Genomic DNA, 17,712 nt, shown 5'->3' with positions numbered 1-17,712 from the left:
GAGATGCTGTCCTGATGGGCTAATCTTTTCTCTTGTTCTTTACAGATCATCTTGGCCCTTGGAAACTATATGAATAGCAGTAAACGAGGAGCAGTTTATGGATTTAAACTTCAGAGTTTAGATTTGGTGAGTGGGTTAAAAGAAATACAAGAGTTATATGAGAGATGAAACAGCTGGCAAAGATTAAACCCTGGAGCAGAGAGGTTCTGCTCTGGGAAGTGGGGTGGGATATTTTGATGAAGATTCTCTGCTAGTGGGAGGATCAGTTGGTACAAATTTTCTGAAACACCATTTGGCAGCAGGCACTTCAAACGAATAATACCTTGTGACCCAGTATTTCCATTTTTAGGACTCCTTCCTCAGGAGTCAGAAGTATGGATTCTGTTATGTTATTTATAATTGCAAACAATTAGCAACAATGTAATGGAGAAGGTAATGGCACCCCACTCCAGTACTTGTGCCTGGAAAATCCCATGGACGGAGGAGCCTGGTGGGCTACAGTCCATGGAGTCACTAAGAGTCGGACACGGCTGAACGACTTCACTTCACTTTTCACTTTCATACATTGGAGAAAGAAATGGCAACCCACTCCAGTGTTCTTGCCTGGAGAATCCCAGGGACGGAGGAGCCTGGTGGGCTGCCCTCTATGGGGTCACACAGAGTGGGACACGACTGAAGCGACTTAGCAGCAGCAGCAGCAGCAACAATGTAAAGATTGGAAATGATTAAATATGCTGTAATAATAGTTGATCCAATGAGCTCTCCTTCAAGTGTAAGAATATTTGTGAAGAGTTTTCAAAGAAATAGATAATTTGGTGTTTGGGAAAGAAAGAGTATAAGTTGTCTATACAGTTTGATTTTTAACTAAGTAAAATACGGAAGAAAAAACCGAATGGAAGTAGGTCAGGTATTAACAGAGAGGTTGAATGGAATTAGGAAATTCTTTAGAGCTTCTTATTTTTATTTTTCTATGTTGTCTTAAAAAAAAAAAATTTTTTTTTTTCCCTTCTTCGATGGAGAAGGGTGCTCTGCTTTTCAGTCACCTGACTTGTGTGAATAGCACTAGAGAAAATGCTCTGTGGAGCCCTGTCGCTCAGGCTGTATCAGTTCAGTTCAGTTCAGTCGCTCAGTCGTGTCTGACTCTTTGAGAGCCCATGAATCGCAGCACGCCAGGCCTCCCTGTGCATCACCAGCTCCTGGAGTTCACTCAGACTCACGTCCATCGAGTCAGTGATGCCATCCAGCCATCTCATCCTCTGTCATCCCCTTCTCCTCCTGCCCCCAATCCCTCCCAGCATCAGAGTCTTTTCCAATGAGTCAACTCTTCGTATGAGGTGGCCAGAGTACTGGAGTTTCAGCTTTAGCATCATTCCCTCCAAAGAAATCGCAGGGCTGATCTCCTTCAGAATGGACTGGTTGAATCTCCTTGCAGTCCAAGGGACTCTCAAGAGTCTTCTCCAACACCACAGTTCAAAAGCATCAATTCTTCGGCGCTCAGCCTTCTTCACACTCCAACTCTCACATCCAGGCTGTATGGGGTACCGTGATTTCACAGGAGCCTACGGGGCAGTGGGTGGAGTCCCCGGCCCGAGGCTACACGGTTATTTGATAGGGAGTGTGTATTAAATCTCAGTTCTGGCCCCTAGGAGGCCATGGTCCATTAAGCACATCTTCTTTGGATTGGGAAATAAAAGCGGCCAAGTGGGATGTGAGGACTGTGGGGAAAGGGCCTCTGCCTGCCAGGGTGCACCTGTGCTCACCTGCCAGTTCCAGCCTCAATCCCACTCTGGCCTTCACCTGGGGAGCAGAGCCTGGAGTCTTGCTGCTTGTAAGCGGCGGGGAGGCGGTGGGGCGGATGGGGACGAGGAGTTCCGGTGAGGAGAGAAACGTGAACGGCTCTCATGCTTAGATTCGTCTCTGAAGTTTGGTGTATCCCCTGGTCAGGAAGTCCTCTTGTCACTTAATAATCCAGGGGCTGGTTCACGTGAGAACCAAGCTGACTCTCCTGTGGGGGTGTTTTCCGTCTCCTCTGGGGCTCCTGTGCGCACGCGTTTATTCTGAGGGGGAGAACGTCATCTTTAACCCTTGTCCCCTCTGGTTTTCAGCTCTTAGATACAAAGTCAACGGACCGAAAGCAAACACTTCTGCACTATATATCCAATGTCGTAAAAGAAAAATATCAACAAGTGTCCCTCTTTTATAATGAGCTTCATTATGTGGAGAAAGCTGCCGCAGGTACTCAATTTCAGCTTTTAACATTACTGTTGGGTATAAATGCCTTGAGTCATGGGGGAACCATTCCCTGTGTAAAGAGCACTCCTCAGAACCCTTCTATGAAAGTGAGGCTAAAATATCAGAGGCTCTGAGCTGAAACACATTGGCTGTGGTGCTGCCCATTCCTGGGATCAATAACAAACATGGACATGAAGGTGACCTTAGTGTCCTCCTGATAAAGATCCAGGTCTTTTGAGCTCATGTGACTTCCCTCTTCCATCTGTTGCTCTTTTTATTCTGTTGCTGTCATTTTCTTTTTTTCACTTTTTGGCCATGCCTCTCAGCATGTGGGATCTTGGTTCCCCGACTAGGGATCAAACCTGTGCCCCTCTGTACTGGAAGCATGGAGTCTTAACCACTGGACCACCAGGGAAGTCCCTGTTGCTGTTATTTGAAATAAGAGAATGAGAATCTAAGATTCACCCCCACCCCCCAACAGATTCTTTAATTAGATTTTGTGCCGTCCTACTTGCTCAGGTGTGGCAGTTCTAAATGTTTGTGTTTAGCCTGAATTATCAGTAGTACTCGTTGTTGCTTTGCTGTGACAATTGGGAATTTTTTTGTATAAATCACCAAGGACCCTGAGATTGTGGCTCTGTACTAGATAATAGTATTTTTATGTTTCAAATGAGAAAACTTGACATTTTTTATAGATTAAGTGTCTTGCCCAAGGATACATGGCTAGAAAGTGATAGAAACACAACTCGAGGAGCTCCCCTGGTGGTCTAGTGGTTTAAGAAGCTGCCTGCCCATGCATAAGACATGGGTTTGATCCCTGGTCCAGGAAGATCCCTCAAGCCACGGCACAATGAAGCCCATGTGCCACAGCTACTGAGCCTGTGCTGCGAAACAGGGGAAGTCAGTGCAGCAATAAATAAATAATAATAATTTAAAAACAAAAGGAACTTGAATTCGGGTTGTCTTCTCATATGCATTTCTCTTCTGATGGAGTGATTTTCTTCCTTTTCAAGTTTCCCTTTGTCTAAATTAAGGAGTTTTATCATCACAATTCTAATTAAGAAAAAACAAGTTTAAAAATTTCCTGTAGCTTATTTTGGCCCAAATGAGATTCCCCTAAAGTGTCATTTCAAAAAACCCAGTGGGGGAGATTGGGGAGATTGAGGTGCTCTCTGAAAGACTTGTTTTCTGTGTTCTCATTCTGGGGCCCACGTGGATTCCTTTATTTTATTTATTTTTTTACTGTGGTAGAAGTCATATATAAAATACCATTTAACTATATTCACTCATGCAATCCAGGGGCACTGTTCAGTGTGAATGTGTAAGTACATTCACTTTGCTGTGAAGCTCTCACCATGATCCATCTCCTAAATTTTTCACTTTCCTAAACTGAATCTCTGTCCCCATTAAACACTAACTGCCCATCCTTTGTCCCCTCCCCACCCCACCCCCAACCCCTGGCCTCTACTAATGTACTTTCTGACCCTATGAATTTGACTATTCTAGATATCTCATATAAAATGGAATTAAACAGTACTTGTCTGCACCTAATGTACATTGGAATGCCTTTTTAAGTTTCATATGTGACAGATTCTTTATCCCGCCCCTCGTTTATTCATTCACTCCTTCCTTTCTCCAGTAAGCTTTTTTGAGTTCCTGCTTTGTACTTGGCACTGGCCTAAGCACTGGGGAGTCAGAGATGAATAACACAGTGTGGGTCTAGCTAGGGAAAAATATGCTACTTTGTTCTATAATTCCTCCCTGTGCAGAGCTGAGTCAGGGAATGGGGAGCCGGAGGTGGGGCTCAGACCTCCTGCAGGAGGCTACAGGGGTGAACCCACCCTGGGAGGATGGCTACACTGCAGATGGACAGATTCCTGCTCATAATCCCTTCTGAAGCACTGCTCATAATCCCTTCTGAAACGCGGAAGGGTTGTTTAGGGAAAAGAAGCTGTTCCAGGTTGCTTTGGGTCCTGGTGGTCAGGACAACTGAAATTCAGTAGGTGAAATGCTGCCCCCTGCTGGAGAGTCGTAGAAATGCAGAAGAGTTCAACACTTAGAGGATAAGCTCTTGGGCCAGTCAGTTAAGGAACCTCTGAGCCTATAGGCTAAGCAATAGGTTATCATGTCCAGTAAGAAGAGTGGAATAGTTGGAAACAAACACAGGATTTGGGGTCCATATTTGTTATCCAAGCTTCATTTCTGCCACCTCCTAGCTTGTGACCTAAGGAAGCCCATGTAACTTCTTTGTGCTGCTTTTCCTTGTCAGCAACGTGGGCTAATGGTACAAATGAATTAGTGCATATAAGGGATTTACTGCAGTGCTTGATGGTGAGTGCTTAGTAAATTACTCCTATTGAAGCATCTCTTCACTGACAACTGGAAACCAGATCCCAGGCTCTTGCATAACCCTGGTAGCCCACTGAGAAGTTGGCTTCCCAGTGAGAACTCACCGTGGCTTTGACCTTTCCCATTGAAGTCATGGGGACCTTGCTTTCTCTACTTCAGTGTCCCTCGAGAATGTTTTACTGGACGTCAAGGAACTGCAGAGGGGCATGGACTTGACCAAGAGGGAGTACACCATGCATGACCACAACATGCTGTTGAAGGAGTTCATCTTCAACAATGAGGGGAAGCTGAAGAAGCTGCAGGACGATGCCAAGATTGCCCAGGTCAGTGCCTGTGTCCCTGACCTCCATGAAGAAGAAGGAATTGGATTCCGTAAAGCCACCTGGGGTCCTGTCCTGACTAGGGGGGGCTAAATTCCCCTCTGTCTGCTGAGGATAGATAACCTATGTAACTATGCTAAGCAGGGATAGGGTCTTTCTGCATTTGTACCTGGAGATGTCCCTGTCCTGCTCATTGTCCTCTTCTAATTTGAGGTCTTCACCCTTTTTTCTTGAGGCCCACCCCCACTTCCCTTCCATGCAGTGTTCGCAGTGTGTTGGGTTTTTGTGGGACTTGACCTTGAAATCTTTGACCCCCACACTGGGGGTCAAGTTACATACTTGAGAAGCAGCCAGAATGGACTGTACACCATCACAGAAAGGGAAGGCTGTGTCAAGGGAACACGGGAAGCAGACGTATTGGGCTGGCTCCCATGTGAGTCACACAAGGCAGCCAGCCTTGTGTCCCAGGAGGATTCGGGCAAAGACATGAGTATCCTGGCTGTGGAAGCAGTGAGCTGGAGTCTGACCAATTTCTAAGGTCCTTTCTGACTTGGTCGACTTTTAGGAGTCCTCCCATGGCCTGAGGACACTCTTGTAAGGAGAAGCTCCTCATTTGCGTGTGTGTGTGTGTGTGTGTGTGTGTAGAAGTGGCAGGAGGTCCCAGGGACAGGTTGCTGTGCAGCACTCTTGCCTCACTCTTGCCTCTTTGGGTTGCCTTTGACCAGGTGTTGGGAGGAAACACAGGCTGTGGAGAATCATGGGAGGTGAGGGAGAGCAGAGGGCAGAGAGTTGCAGGGGCCCCTGCAGCTCTTTCCCAAGTTCACATGCTGGAAAAAATGACATTTAAGAGAAATTCACTTTTTCACAGGATGCCTTTGATGATGTGGTGAAGTATTTTGGAGAAAACCCCAAGACGACACCCCCATCGGTCTTCTTCCCCGTCTTTGTCCGGTTTGTGAAAGCCTATAAGGTAAGCAGGTGTCTGTCAAGCCTCCCCTGGCGTTATTTCTTGAGCAGGTGCCTTCCTGGAGCTGCACTGCAGTCTCGAGAGCTCTGCAGGGGCCTCCCCCGGGCCTTCTGGCGGCAGATCTGGGTCGGGAGGATGAGACGCGGTTTCTGGCCCTGCTGCTTAGGCCCTCAGACTGTCATGCTCTCTGTTTCTACCTACCCAGCCAGGGGCTCAGCCCCCAGACAAAAGCCTTTGGCTATCCCATGGGGCGAGGGAGACCCAGGACCATCCAAAGCCATCTTTGGAAGCTGCCACCTGTGCAGGCAGGTCAAAGGACTGAGAAACCCAGGCCTGCTGTGGAGTTGTGGAGCAAGTCGGGGTAGGAGGAGTGAGCCTCGGCATCATAGCCGAGGTCAGGGACAGCATGCTCGTGCTGGGCCCGCCCACGACCAAGGGCCTCTGGACCAGCACTTCCCTAAGTGTGGGCTGAAAGTGGCTCTTGGAAGGATAGTTGCTCCTTGTTTCCTTATTTAGACTCATAATGGCCCTTCCTTTAAATGGGAGGCCCTCTGTGACATACCCTGGGACCCATATACCCTGAGACCATGGTTTTGAAAAAGCGCACGATTCAGATCTGTGTCAGAAAAACATGTCCAATGAGAAAGGAAGCCAAGGAGAGCATTATGAGATTTCAGTGCTCAGCTTTCCAGATGGAGCAATGGTAAAGAATCGACCTGCCAATGCAGGAGGTACAGGAGACGCAGGTTCGATCCCTGGGCAGAGAAGATCCCCTGGAGGACGAAATGGCAACCCACTCCAGTATTCTTGCCTGGAGAATCTCGTGGACAGAGGAACCTAGTGGGCTACAGCCCATGGAGTCGCAAAGGGTCAGACATGACTGAGCACACACGTGAGTGCTCAAGAAGGCAGTGCAGTCTCTACTGTCCAGGCTTGCCTCATGTTCACCTGGGAGATGTTGGTAGAGGAAGGAGGAGCGTGATGGTGGAGTGGGGAGGGATGTGACGGGTGTGGACATTTCCAAAAAATGTGATTGGAAACAGTGAGTCACTTCACCGTCCTGATGGCTTTGGAGAACCATCCCTGGGCCTTTTCACTGAAACCCACGAGGTTCCCGCTATTCAGCCCTCTTCTCTCAGCATGGCTTAGTGTAGTGGTGATACGACCAGCAGAAGGAAGGCACCCCCTTGCGTATGTGAGGGTGAGCACAGGCACAGCACCGGTCCATGTGCGTGATCCCAGGGGCTGTGGGCAGTGAGAAGTGCTGGGCACTGGGCCTGCTGACCGAGGTGCTCTGCAGCTCCCAGGCTCAGGTGCAGAGATGGCTTGAGCCAGCTCTGGTTATGAGCTGGGACCATGTTTCTTCACATGAAAAATTGTAAGTCTAAGGTCTAAAGAGAGACTAAATGCTGTTTACAAATGTATAATACAAGCTGGGAAGAAGCCCTGGTTGGTCTCCAAGTCTGGAGGAAAAGAAGAGGTGCCACTCTTGGTGGTCTGTGGGGTGTCACAGGTCAGAGCTTCTTAGCAAGTTCCTTCCATGTTATCATTTCTCCCCGGGGTCCTGTTCACTGGCTCCGTGAGGCACTTGTCAGGCAGGGATGCAATCAGATGTTCTACTTGCCCTAACACACTACATAGATAATAACTGCCTGGTCTGACACTGACCGAGGGACTTGGTGGGCTTTTTTAGGATTTTAGGATGTTTCTCTTCCTAAGTGTGAACCGAAGTGAAACTTGAAACAAAAGCAACAAAGATGAAAATGTAAAGTTTATTACTGATAAAAGCGGGTTTGCAGGATAGGGTGTGCCTTTGTGAGCTTATACTTCAACCCTGAATTAGATTTATCACTGCACAGCTAGACTATTAGAAGTAGCTGAGGGAGGCTGGATTCCAAAGAGAGGATGCTCAGAGGGTTGAACTGAGGTCGACCTGTTAGATTTCTTGTCCCTAATCTGTCAGCCTTGCTGCTGCCTCCCTTGAAAAGGAGTGAGGAGGGAGTCCAAGAGTGTCACTGGGTGAGGCCCCTCAGGAAACAGGAGGCCAGGGGTGGAGGTTTTCCCCTAAGAATGGGCAGAAGGAGAGGAATCTGAGACCTTCCTTTCAGAGAATCTGTAGGGAGGGGAAGTCCCCACACATTGTGAGAAAGACTAGGAAGCGGCCTGAGTAGGGAGAGAACTATCAGGAAAGGAATTTTCTGAAAAAGGTGAATCTCAACTATGAATTTTGAAGAGCTGTGATATAGACTGACAGCAAAACCCCAGAGTCATATGTAGGAATAAAGTGTAGAGCTTCTAAACCTTCCCTTCACTCTAATTCCTGGCTAACTAAGGAGCCTCTCACAAGGGCTTTTTAAAAATCTTGACTGTTAGCGTTTCTAGCAACGTAATCTTCTGCTTATTTTGATTTCACCCAGCAAGCAGAAGAGGAAAATGAGCTGAGGAAAAAGCAGGAACAAGCGCTCATGGAGAAACTCCTGGAGCAGGAAGCTCTGCTGGAGCAGCAGGACCCAAAGGTGAGATGTGCCAGGCTCCATCCGTGTTCCTCATGTGAGTGGGGTCCTGATGGCTCCATGGAGGCATGCGGGCAAGAGGGGCAGAGAGCCAGGCTGGGACGGGATGCTTCAGTTCCTTCCTGGGCTTGGAAACTTGGCAGATGGATGCTTGTTCACTCATTACTTGTTCAGCCATCACTGGAATGAGGCTGAGAGCATGTTTGTAAAGCATTATCCAAGTTTATAGAGATAGGGAACTTAAATCTTGGTTGGATGTACAGAGAGACCATCCCAGGTAACCTGCTGACTGAACAGTGAAGTGTCCCGGAAGGGGAAGGCTTCACAGGGTCGCCATTGGTGCTGGCCCTGATGGGGGGAAGGCTTCGTAAGGAGGAATGGGAGAGAGCATTCTAGGGAGGGAAACAACACAGGTGAAGACCATGACGAAGGCTGGCAGGTCATAGTATTTTTCATCACGATCCTCTGCACTGAAGTGTAATAAGTCAGTGGCTATTACTAGCTGCCTTTTGCCATGGGATCCAGCCTTCCTATGGCTGCCAGTTTTGTGTGTTCTTTGTGAAAAGGTTTTTGTTCCCAGAAACTTCCTAAGTTTTCTTCTGCTGAGCAGTGTGTTGGGATGGTGCTGTCTGTGTTTCAGACTGAGGCTGCTTGTTAGTCACAAAATGCTCAGACCCGTTTTCGATTTTCTCAGACCTCCAGTGGGTGTTGGTCTCATTAATCTCTGCCATTCTTTTTTCTTCTCAGTCTCCTTCCCACAAATCAAAAAGGCAGCAGCAAGAATTAATTGCCGAATTGAGAAGGCGGCAAGTTAAAGATAATAGACATGTATATGAAGGAAAAGATGGTGCCATTGAAGATATTATCACAGGTAAAAGCTACTTCCTCATTGTGGCTCTGGGAGATCCCTCTGGCCTCACTGTTTCTGCACCATTTACAGATTTTGCTACTGCTTTTGTCCAGGGTTTACAAGTTCTTCAGTTGATTTTATCCAGATGCAGAATTACAGAGAAATGCCATGCTAGTGTTTGAAGTATGTGTATAGTAATCTGTATACTGCCTGTCAAAGAACTCCAACATTCTCTCTGAAACAAACAAACAAAAATCTATTTCTCAATATCATGTTTCAGTATCTCAATATCATTGGAACCCTGAATATCATTCAACGCGGCTCCTCCTTCTAATGATGTCCTGTTGTCTTAGATTTGTCCCCATGCTCCATTTTCTCGCTCATGGCCACTTCTACCCATCTGCCTACTTACGGACAGGACCCATACTGTACTAACCACAGTCAATGCATGTTTTTTCAACATGCTCTTTAAAAGCCTTTTCACTCATTTAAAGTAAGTGAAGATGCTAGGAAATCAGTGCTTTCATGAGGATGGACCAACAGGTCAAAAGCCCAGAGGGTTGAGGAATGGTCATTCTCTCTGCTAGAAATCGTGCCTAACCCAGCTTTGTTCTTGTCTAAGTTGTAGCCTAATGCTTTCTGCTCAAATCAACTCTTCAGAGTTTCTGCATTCCCTGTTAAAGATGGGGACAGTAATTTGGGGCAGTGGCTACAAGTGACTGCCTTTTCATGTTTGTTGCCTAAAGTTTCTCAGCTTCCAAGATACTTAACACTTTTTGGTAGGAAATGTTACACAAAAGTGTAGAGGAAACTCTGTAAAAGTATAGAGAATAGTACCCATCACCAGTCAGGAGTTTCCAGCTCATGGCCAATTTTGTTACATATCTGCTTCTACCTGTTCCCTTGGGGTTATTTTGAAGCAAATCCAAGACATGCAATTTCCTTTAGAAGTATTTCCATATAATCTTTGAAAGATAAGGTCTGTTTAGTAAAAAAAAAACAAGCATACCCACAGGGCCATTATCACATACCTCTGAAACACAGAGTTCCTTAAAAAAAAAAAGCCAGTCATTATTCATATTTCCTTAATTGTCCTATTTTTTTTTTTAAATATAACTCTCCAGATTTTTGATGTCTCATTTCTTGTTAATAGCTTAGTCAGCATTGAAAATAGGGATTACAAAATGGCCAAGTCAGGATTTTTTATCAGCTCAGACCCAAAGAAATAAACTAGGAGAATGAATCACTAAAAAAGAAAGTCAATAAATAATTACTTGTCCAGAGTAAACCAGTGTGAGAAGTGGAATAGGTAAGTGGCTGATGAAAGTGCCAGTGTCTGCAGGGTACACATGTGCCCTGTACCTCTGTGCCTGCCTGTGTCTGTTCGCCCCACAGTGGCTGGCAGGTGGCTCCCAGATAAAGCTTCCTTGTTTAGCATCTCCTTGCCTCCTCTGCATGGAGCGGGAAGCTCTGCTCTGAGCAAGACCAGAACAGATAGATCTCCTTGGGTAAGCACTGTTGTAGCCTCAAGGCCACAATGAGGTTGACTTGTAGGTAGAGGAGCATCCAGCCATGGCACATTAAGAACTCAGAGCTCCGTTTTCATCAACCTGTTCTCCAGCTTAGCGACACTGGCTCATAAAATGTACAGTTTCTATTTGCCTGACCTGATCTACCATAGGAGGTAAATAAATATGTTTATGGAGCATTTTGGGTTTTTTTTTTTTCCTTCTCCTTGGGCTATTTTCCATGATCTAGTCAACCCTGCCCCAGATTGAGTAACTCTTCTATGCTTTTTGAACTCACCTGGGTATATATTATATATTGCCTTCCCCGTTTCCTGCTCCCCTCCCTCACCCTTCTCCCAGGTATGATTAACAAAGCACTAACCATGTACTAATGCAGTAGATTGTGGCTTCTTACTCTCTTCTGTTTGTCTTGTTTGACTGTTATTTCAATGCAGTGTTGAAGACTGTGCCCTTTACTGCTCGCACCGCCAAGCGTGGCTCTCGATTTTTCTGCGAACCTGTTCTCACTGAGGAATACCATTACTAAACTATTACTCTTTCTCACCTGATGCTCTTAAAAGGTTGCTATGGATTTTTTGACCTCTAACGACCCTCTGTCTGTGTGTCAGGCCTACCCAGCAGTCTAGCATGGAACTGCCGTCTCCACTGTGGTGTATTTTATGTTGTCTTTATGCTGCATGGTTTCTCATTTCAGTCACAATTGCTGACTCACTAGCATTTTTAATACATCCTGAACCCACATGGCTGGGATGGTGTGTGCCAGTTGAATTAATACAATTACATATAGAAATTTTCAGAAAATGGAACACTTCTTTGAGAATCAGGGTGGGGACGAACTACGTTGCTTTTAAGATTTTGAGGCTAATATCTTTCAACACAAAATGACAGTCACCAATAACAATAATTACTGTTCCTACCATTTACTGAGCCCTTTCTGTGTTGGAATAGATTTATATAGATATTAAACCAACCTTTTTGTGCTCAGCTTGCTTTGATAGTAAAATGAGCTGCTATACAAGCTCTCAGGAGTACAAAGTGCTTTACAGATTGAAAATGATTTGCAGAAGCATCTGTGAAGTACACGCACCTGTAAGTTGGATCTTAAGTGCCTTATGTAGTTCATAGCCATAATCCATAGTATGATGGAGCTCATGGTACAAGCTAAACTCAGGGAGCTCTTTAGATCTAGAGGCCTGTATAAGCTGATATAGGTAATCCGTAGCTTTATATTCACTTGTTTTCCTTCTGAGTGTCATGATCAAGTTTCAGCTGTCAGCAGTTCCCTGTTGGAGCAAGGCTGTGAACTAAGCAATGAATATAAAGGCTTGGGAGACCCCACTGTCTTCTCATTCATGCTTATTCACTGGTGGCTCTGTTCCATGTCAAACCCAGGGCATTACTACTGTGATGAGCTCATATCTGGATCTGCTTCTTTGGTCAAGATGGTGGCTAAATATTAATAGCAAATATCTTTTATTGGCAAATGCTACTGTTCTTGAAAATAAAAGAAAAACACGATCAAACTTTCCCAAGAAATAAGCCTGGGCTTCGTTTCTGATGGCTGAATAAGGAATAAACTTCTCTGTTGATTAGAAGAGTGACAAAGGAAACACATACTTTGAGTATATGAAATAGCCACTGTTTGACTGCCATGCTGAGATTGACACGGAACCAGTTACATGTTTAGTTTGTGGCATTTTCTTCTCTGAATTGCACTTGTTATGTATGCTCTTCTGTGTCTGAAGATAAGGATGTGGTATGTTGTTGCCTGTGCTGCAGTGTGCTTACCCACCAGTACTTATTAACAAGGCTATTGTCAGCTTTGCTGCCGGACTGTGTTTCTGGAGCCAAACTTCAAAGCAGCTTGGATCTGGGTGGTCAGAGCGGGGTGGGAAGGCATGCTCGCCCTTCCCTGGCTTTCTCTAACACCTCTTGTAGTGTGGCTTCCTTTCTTCTTCTGTTGGCTAACATGCCCGGGAATGTTATTCACAAAGTTGAATTGCTTTCCATATTCATCCCATTTTTACTTAACCATCATTTTGTGTTTTTGTTTTTTTTTTCTGTTTAGCTTTAAAGAAGAATAATATCACTAAATTTCCAAATGTTCACTCGAGGGTAAGGATTTCTTCTAGCACACCGGTGGTGGAGGATACACAGAGCTGGCAAGCATCACTTTTTACTTAGCTTCCTCCTCTTTCTGTATGCAGATTAATGATTTCAATCTCTGGCTGAGGGTAATACTGGTGAGAATCTGAGCAGGGAGAAGTCTTTGCACCTCACATGCCAATGATGTGAGGCTAAGCCTCTCTGTTGGACTGTTTGGTCTCCTGCTGTGTTCTCACATGTGATGGCTTGGGTAAGGGTATTTGATGGTTATACTTACTTTGGGTGTGAGGCTGTCCTTCCCTTAACCCCTTCTTGGCCTTTAAGTTACTCGGTGAACCCCATTTTGATCCAAAGAAATTGAGACCAAATCCTGGCCAGGGAACATGATCTATAGTCTTTTAAGGAGGATTAGGGTTTTTAGAACTAATTCCTTTGAGGACTTAGGAACCATGAAATTGCAGGTCACTGCATATCCTGAGCCAGAAATGGAATTGTGACCTCCATTACCACTCTGGGTGAGGAAGCAAAGGCTTGAGAACATTATTAGGCATGCAAAACCATTCTTGGCCTGAATTTAGGAGTAGGGCAAGGTCACAAATTCCAGTGAGTCAGGAGCTTATGGGGTTGGGGACAGTGCTGAATTGAGCTGAGCACTCACTTAGCTCTGGCTTATTTTGCCATGTGAGAATTAAATGGGCCCAAAACCAGTTTTCCAAAAGTCAAGAAACCTTGGTTTTTAGGTTAATTCCCAGTTTAAATGTCTAGGAAACTATATTTTAAAATTTAAGGCATCTGCCAAACATCCTGTGGACCAGCTATGGCCCATCCATTTTCAATCTGAGCAGTGAAGGGATAAAAAAGATGAAATCTGTTTTAATTCTATTGTTTCCCTTTCTAAAGATACGCTTTTTTTTCTGAACAGAAATCAACAATACTAAGTTGATGTAGGGAAATACATACTAAACAGAACAAGGGGAAAAGGTATGAAGCCTGCTTTTTCCTTTCAGTGTGTTCTGACTCCATTAAATGGAGGCTACCCTGCCTTATTCAAGAAAGCATGCCTTCATACGAAGAGCACTTACTAAAATCCCTCTTGTGCATCTCATTCATTCCTTCCTGCTTGAACTGAAGTACAGTGGTTGATTCATTCAAGCATTTTGTTATTGTTAGACATCCTGCCATTCACTGGCAGTACAAATTGGGGAATCCAAGAGGGCCCATACAATCTTCCCCCCCTCTGATGAAAAACATCATCTTGGGTGGCAGGAAAGAACGTTCAGGAATGGAGTGTTATTTTGATTTAGTGATTGCTTTTGTTTGGTGGTTGACTGTGATATATCTGATTTACAAAATAAACTGACCTAAGTTCATTTTAATGGAATAATAATGGAAGCCGTGGCTGCAGACTAGGTGTAAGCTCCTTCCTTAATTAAAATCTCAGAAAGGACAAGGCGGTGTTTTGTCTTGCAGTTTAAAGTTCATTGCAATGGTTGGTATTCACGTTTTCAGAAAGAAAAATGACTACTAAGTAATAGCTACTTCCCAATGGAAGAAACATTTCAAAATGACATCGGCTAGACTCTCTGGCCAGTGACAGAAGCACTCTACTTGTATTTTGTAAGAGCCAGAATCACACCAGTATTACATGCTGTTTTGCTTGACTGTAAATATCGAGGGCAAAGTACATGTTTTTTGGCTCAAATTCTCAGTTTGAAGGGCCCATAAGCTGACTCTTCTACACAAGCTGCTTTGATTGGCTGCCAGCTGGCCTCTGTCTTGTTTAGATACATGATATTACAGATTGCAATTCTCTCATTGGTGCTCTCCTCTTTACAGATCTTAGAAACCAACCATACAGACGAGCCGATGCGGTGAGGAGAAGTGGTAGGCGGCGCTTTGATGACCAGAATTTGCGTTCTGTTAATGGTGCCGAAATGACCATGTGAACCAGAGACCTGCTTGTGTGAATAGAGGGTGTGCGTGAATGAAGATGTCCATGTGAACTTTCTGTGCTACCATTTAACTGCAGCCTTGAACATAGATCAAATATTCTAAGGGCTCAGATTTAGCAAACACATAGGAATTTTTAAATGATGGGCTCTGCTTTCAACCTTTGTTAACAAGTGCCTAAAAGTGGAAGTACCTGCTCAGATTAATCAAAGCAATAGGATTTGATTTGATTAGTATCTTTTTACACCAGTATGTTATTTTTTAACCAAAATATAAATTTCATATTACATTCATTACCTGCCATTGTGATTGTCCCATGATGGCCCACCCTGGTTTCCTGATAAGTTGTAAATAACATGGAATGCATCTGCTGTGGGCTTCCTTTGCTGTCTTTTAAGAAGTTAATTTTGTTTTAGCCATACCTGTCAACTTTGTATTTTTAAGGGCTTGCAGCACGGAAGAAGGAAAAAGTCATGTGATAAACTCCTTTTGTCTATAGCCAAGCCCCAGCCAAGTACAAATAGGATACGACTGCAGTGGCACAGCAGGCAGTCAACGTGTTTCACATTCTGCTTCTGTGCTGGGGCACGATGCCTCAGGAGATTCACTGGTATGAATGAGACCACGTGATGGCATACAGATGTTGTACAAGACGTATTTGCAGTACTGTTCTTCAGCTAGAGGCAGCTTTTTAAAAATACAAATGTTTATTAGTTACCACTAAAATTAACATCTCAGTAATCAGTATTAGGATTTCTGAGGACCACTATGGGTCAATCCTGAGAATAGAATCAGTGCCTTGCTAGCCAGGGAGAAGTTCACTAGCTCTATGAACAAGCATTCAAGATTTACTTCCGCTAGCAGAGTAGTGTTAGTAACCTGGCCTTATCACTCTGACAATCGCAGGGTTCCCCCTTCCTCCTTTTTGTCGATTGGATTAGATATATTTGGCATCACACATTAAGAGCTAAGAAATTCTTGTACTTCCCAGACTACCTTGTGGGGAATTGCAATTAAATTGCTGAATTACATTGGTATTAAGCTTAAATGATATGTAATGGGACTAAATGGCCAACAAAGCCACTGTTGTTCCTTCAGCTCTGGCAGGGCACTTGATCCAAAGTCAAAAACTGGACTGAAGCTAATTTGTAATTTCCATCACACACATTCTGCTTCTGGCTTACCTTATTGGTACATTACACCAGTATATTAATTGTAAAGTTTATTGTATAGTATTTAACCACTGAATTTATTTTATGTTGTGCTCATGTGAACTCCTTGGTGAAGGTCCCATTTCCCTTGGATAATGTGTAGTTATATATCTCTTTTTAAATGTACAGATATTTTGCTATAAAATTGGTGCAGTTTTTTATGGTTTTTACACTTCTCTTTAATTCCCACCTAAGCCTCTGGGTAATATTGTAAATATTGTTTAAAAATGCATCAGCCTATGCTATACAATCTGAATGTTATTTTAACTTATAGGTTTCTTTTTTTAATATATATATTTAACTTCAAGGACAGTTTAGGGATCAGTTACCACATTTCACTTTAGCGTATCTATTTACAAAAAGATTAAACTGCCACCTGCTAGCACATTTTCATGTGTACTTTAAAAAAGAACATGCCAAGATTGTGTCTGACTCATTCAACATTTCATTTTGATGAAAAGAGGCATTTGACCATGAGATTTAACACAAATAGTTGGTCCTTTACCACAAAGCAGCTGTTTTCCAAAGCTCAATCCTGATGAACATAGGTTAAAATGGGCTATTAATCTACAAATAGACAATAATATTGGCATGTTCTTTTCTGTTTGTCTCTTAATGGACCTGCTTCTTAGCAATATTAGAAATGTTTTATAAAAACAGTTCATGTTACATTTCTGGTCTTTTCATGGCATATGAGCAAATAAACTATTTACACTACTATCCTGTACTGTGCTGTAGTCTTTTAGTGTATACTTTAGGGGGTTTTATGTGCCGGTTTCATGTATACTCTTTTAGCTTCTAGAAACAGGTATGTTTTGCTGCTTGAATTCATAACCTAAACAGACTTAGTAAAATGTAAGGAAAACTCCTTCCTCTACAAAACTCCTGGTCACTTGCTGTATGTAACGTAGAAACCAAGCAGATTTTAGTATTGAGTATTTTAGCATTGAGATTAGTATCTCCAGAATCCTGGTTATGAATTTATCCCTTCCAGAGAAAAAGCACTCTTTTTTTGGTGAGATACTGCCTCTCTCAACATTTGTTGTAATGAGGATGTTGCATATACTCAGTCTACTAGTGGATCACAGATAGGCACCAAGCACCTGAAACACTTGTGCATGCACAGATATTTATAATTCCAAGTCAGAGTATATTCTTAGTATATTCATTTAGTATATTTTTTTAGTGAAGTAAAGAAATTTATAATTTAAGAAACTGTCCAAGTGGTTTAAAAAACAACTTAAAGGGGCATAAATCAGTCTTTATTGTGATAATCTGGAACCAAACTTGGAATATTCCCAAGGTAGACTTGTAGCTGAAACTTTTAAAACAGAAAAAAGTTAAAATTTTGAAATTATTAAGACTCTTGTTTGTTTTGTACCAGGAGAAGTGCCTCATGGTAAAGGAAATCAGGTCATTAATATTCTGTCAGGATATTTTCAAGAATAAACTAGAGCAATAAGTTAAAATGAGGTAGATATGGTTAGGTTTTGGAAATTTATCAGTTAGCACCAATTTTTAAAGATTTTTCTAATAACTCAGAGGTAAGTCTATTTGTTTTTCACTCCCGATCTTTGCGACTAAAACTCTGTATCTTAATCCAATAAAAGTCACTGCCAATGACACTGCAATGAATGTCCAGCAACCTTGCTCACTCAACAGTGCTCAGTGGTTAATGGAACTTG

At 43.6% G+C, this 17,712-nt stretch overlaps 1 protein-coding gene across 8 annotated transcripts in view; it reads left to right on the top strand.

Annotated features, from left to right (window-relative positions):
* FMNL2 (formin like 2) overlaps positions 1-16,747 on the top strand; it is a 333,723-nt gene extending 316,976 nt beyond the window's left edge. For 4 of the 8 annotated variants that reach the window (XM_025261362.3, XM_025261316.3, XM_044935247.2 and 1 more), the window contains 7 exons: positions 46-126; positions 2,106-2,235; positions 4,741-4,904; positions 5,770-5,871; positions 8,286-8,384; positions 9,129-9,252; positions 14,703-16,747. In XM_025261362.3, the coding sequence (XP_025117147.2) occupies positions 46-126; positions 2,106-2,235; positions 4,741-4,904; positions 5,770-5,871; positions 8,286-8,384; positions 9,129-9,252; positions 14,703-14,812 (810 nt within the window). In that variant the 3' untranslated portion in view covers positions 14,813-16,747. Of the gene's footprint in view, positions 1-45; positions 127-2,105; positions 2,236-4,740; positions 4,905-5,769; positions 5,872-8,285; positions 8,385-9,128; positions 9,253-11,194; positions 11,321-12,828; positions 12,923-14,702 lie in introns of those variants that run through there. The other 4 variants (XM_025261340.3, XM_025261327.3, XM_044935236.2 and 1 more) reach the window with 4 other exon arrangements.
* Positions 16,748-17,712: the final 965 nt, after the last annotated feature.

Source organism: Bubalus bubalis, chromosome 2 (genome assembly GCF_019923935.1).
Source record: "Bubalus bubalis isolate 160015118507 breed Murrah chromosome 2, NDDB_SH_1, whole genome shotgun sequence".
Classification (NCBI taxonomy): Eukaryota; Metazoa; Chordata; class Mammalia; order Artiodactyla; family Bovidae; genus Bubalus; species Bubalus bubalis.
The sequence above is the reverse complement of the archived record's forward strand: the minus strand, read 5'-3'. Positions and strand labels throughout refer to the sequence as shown.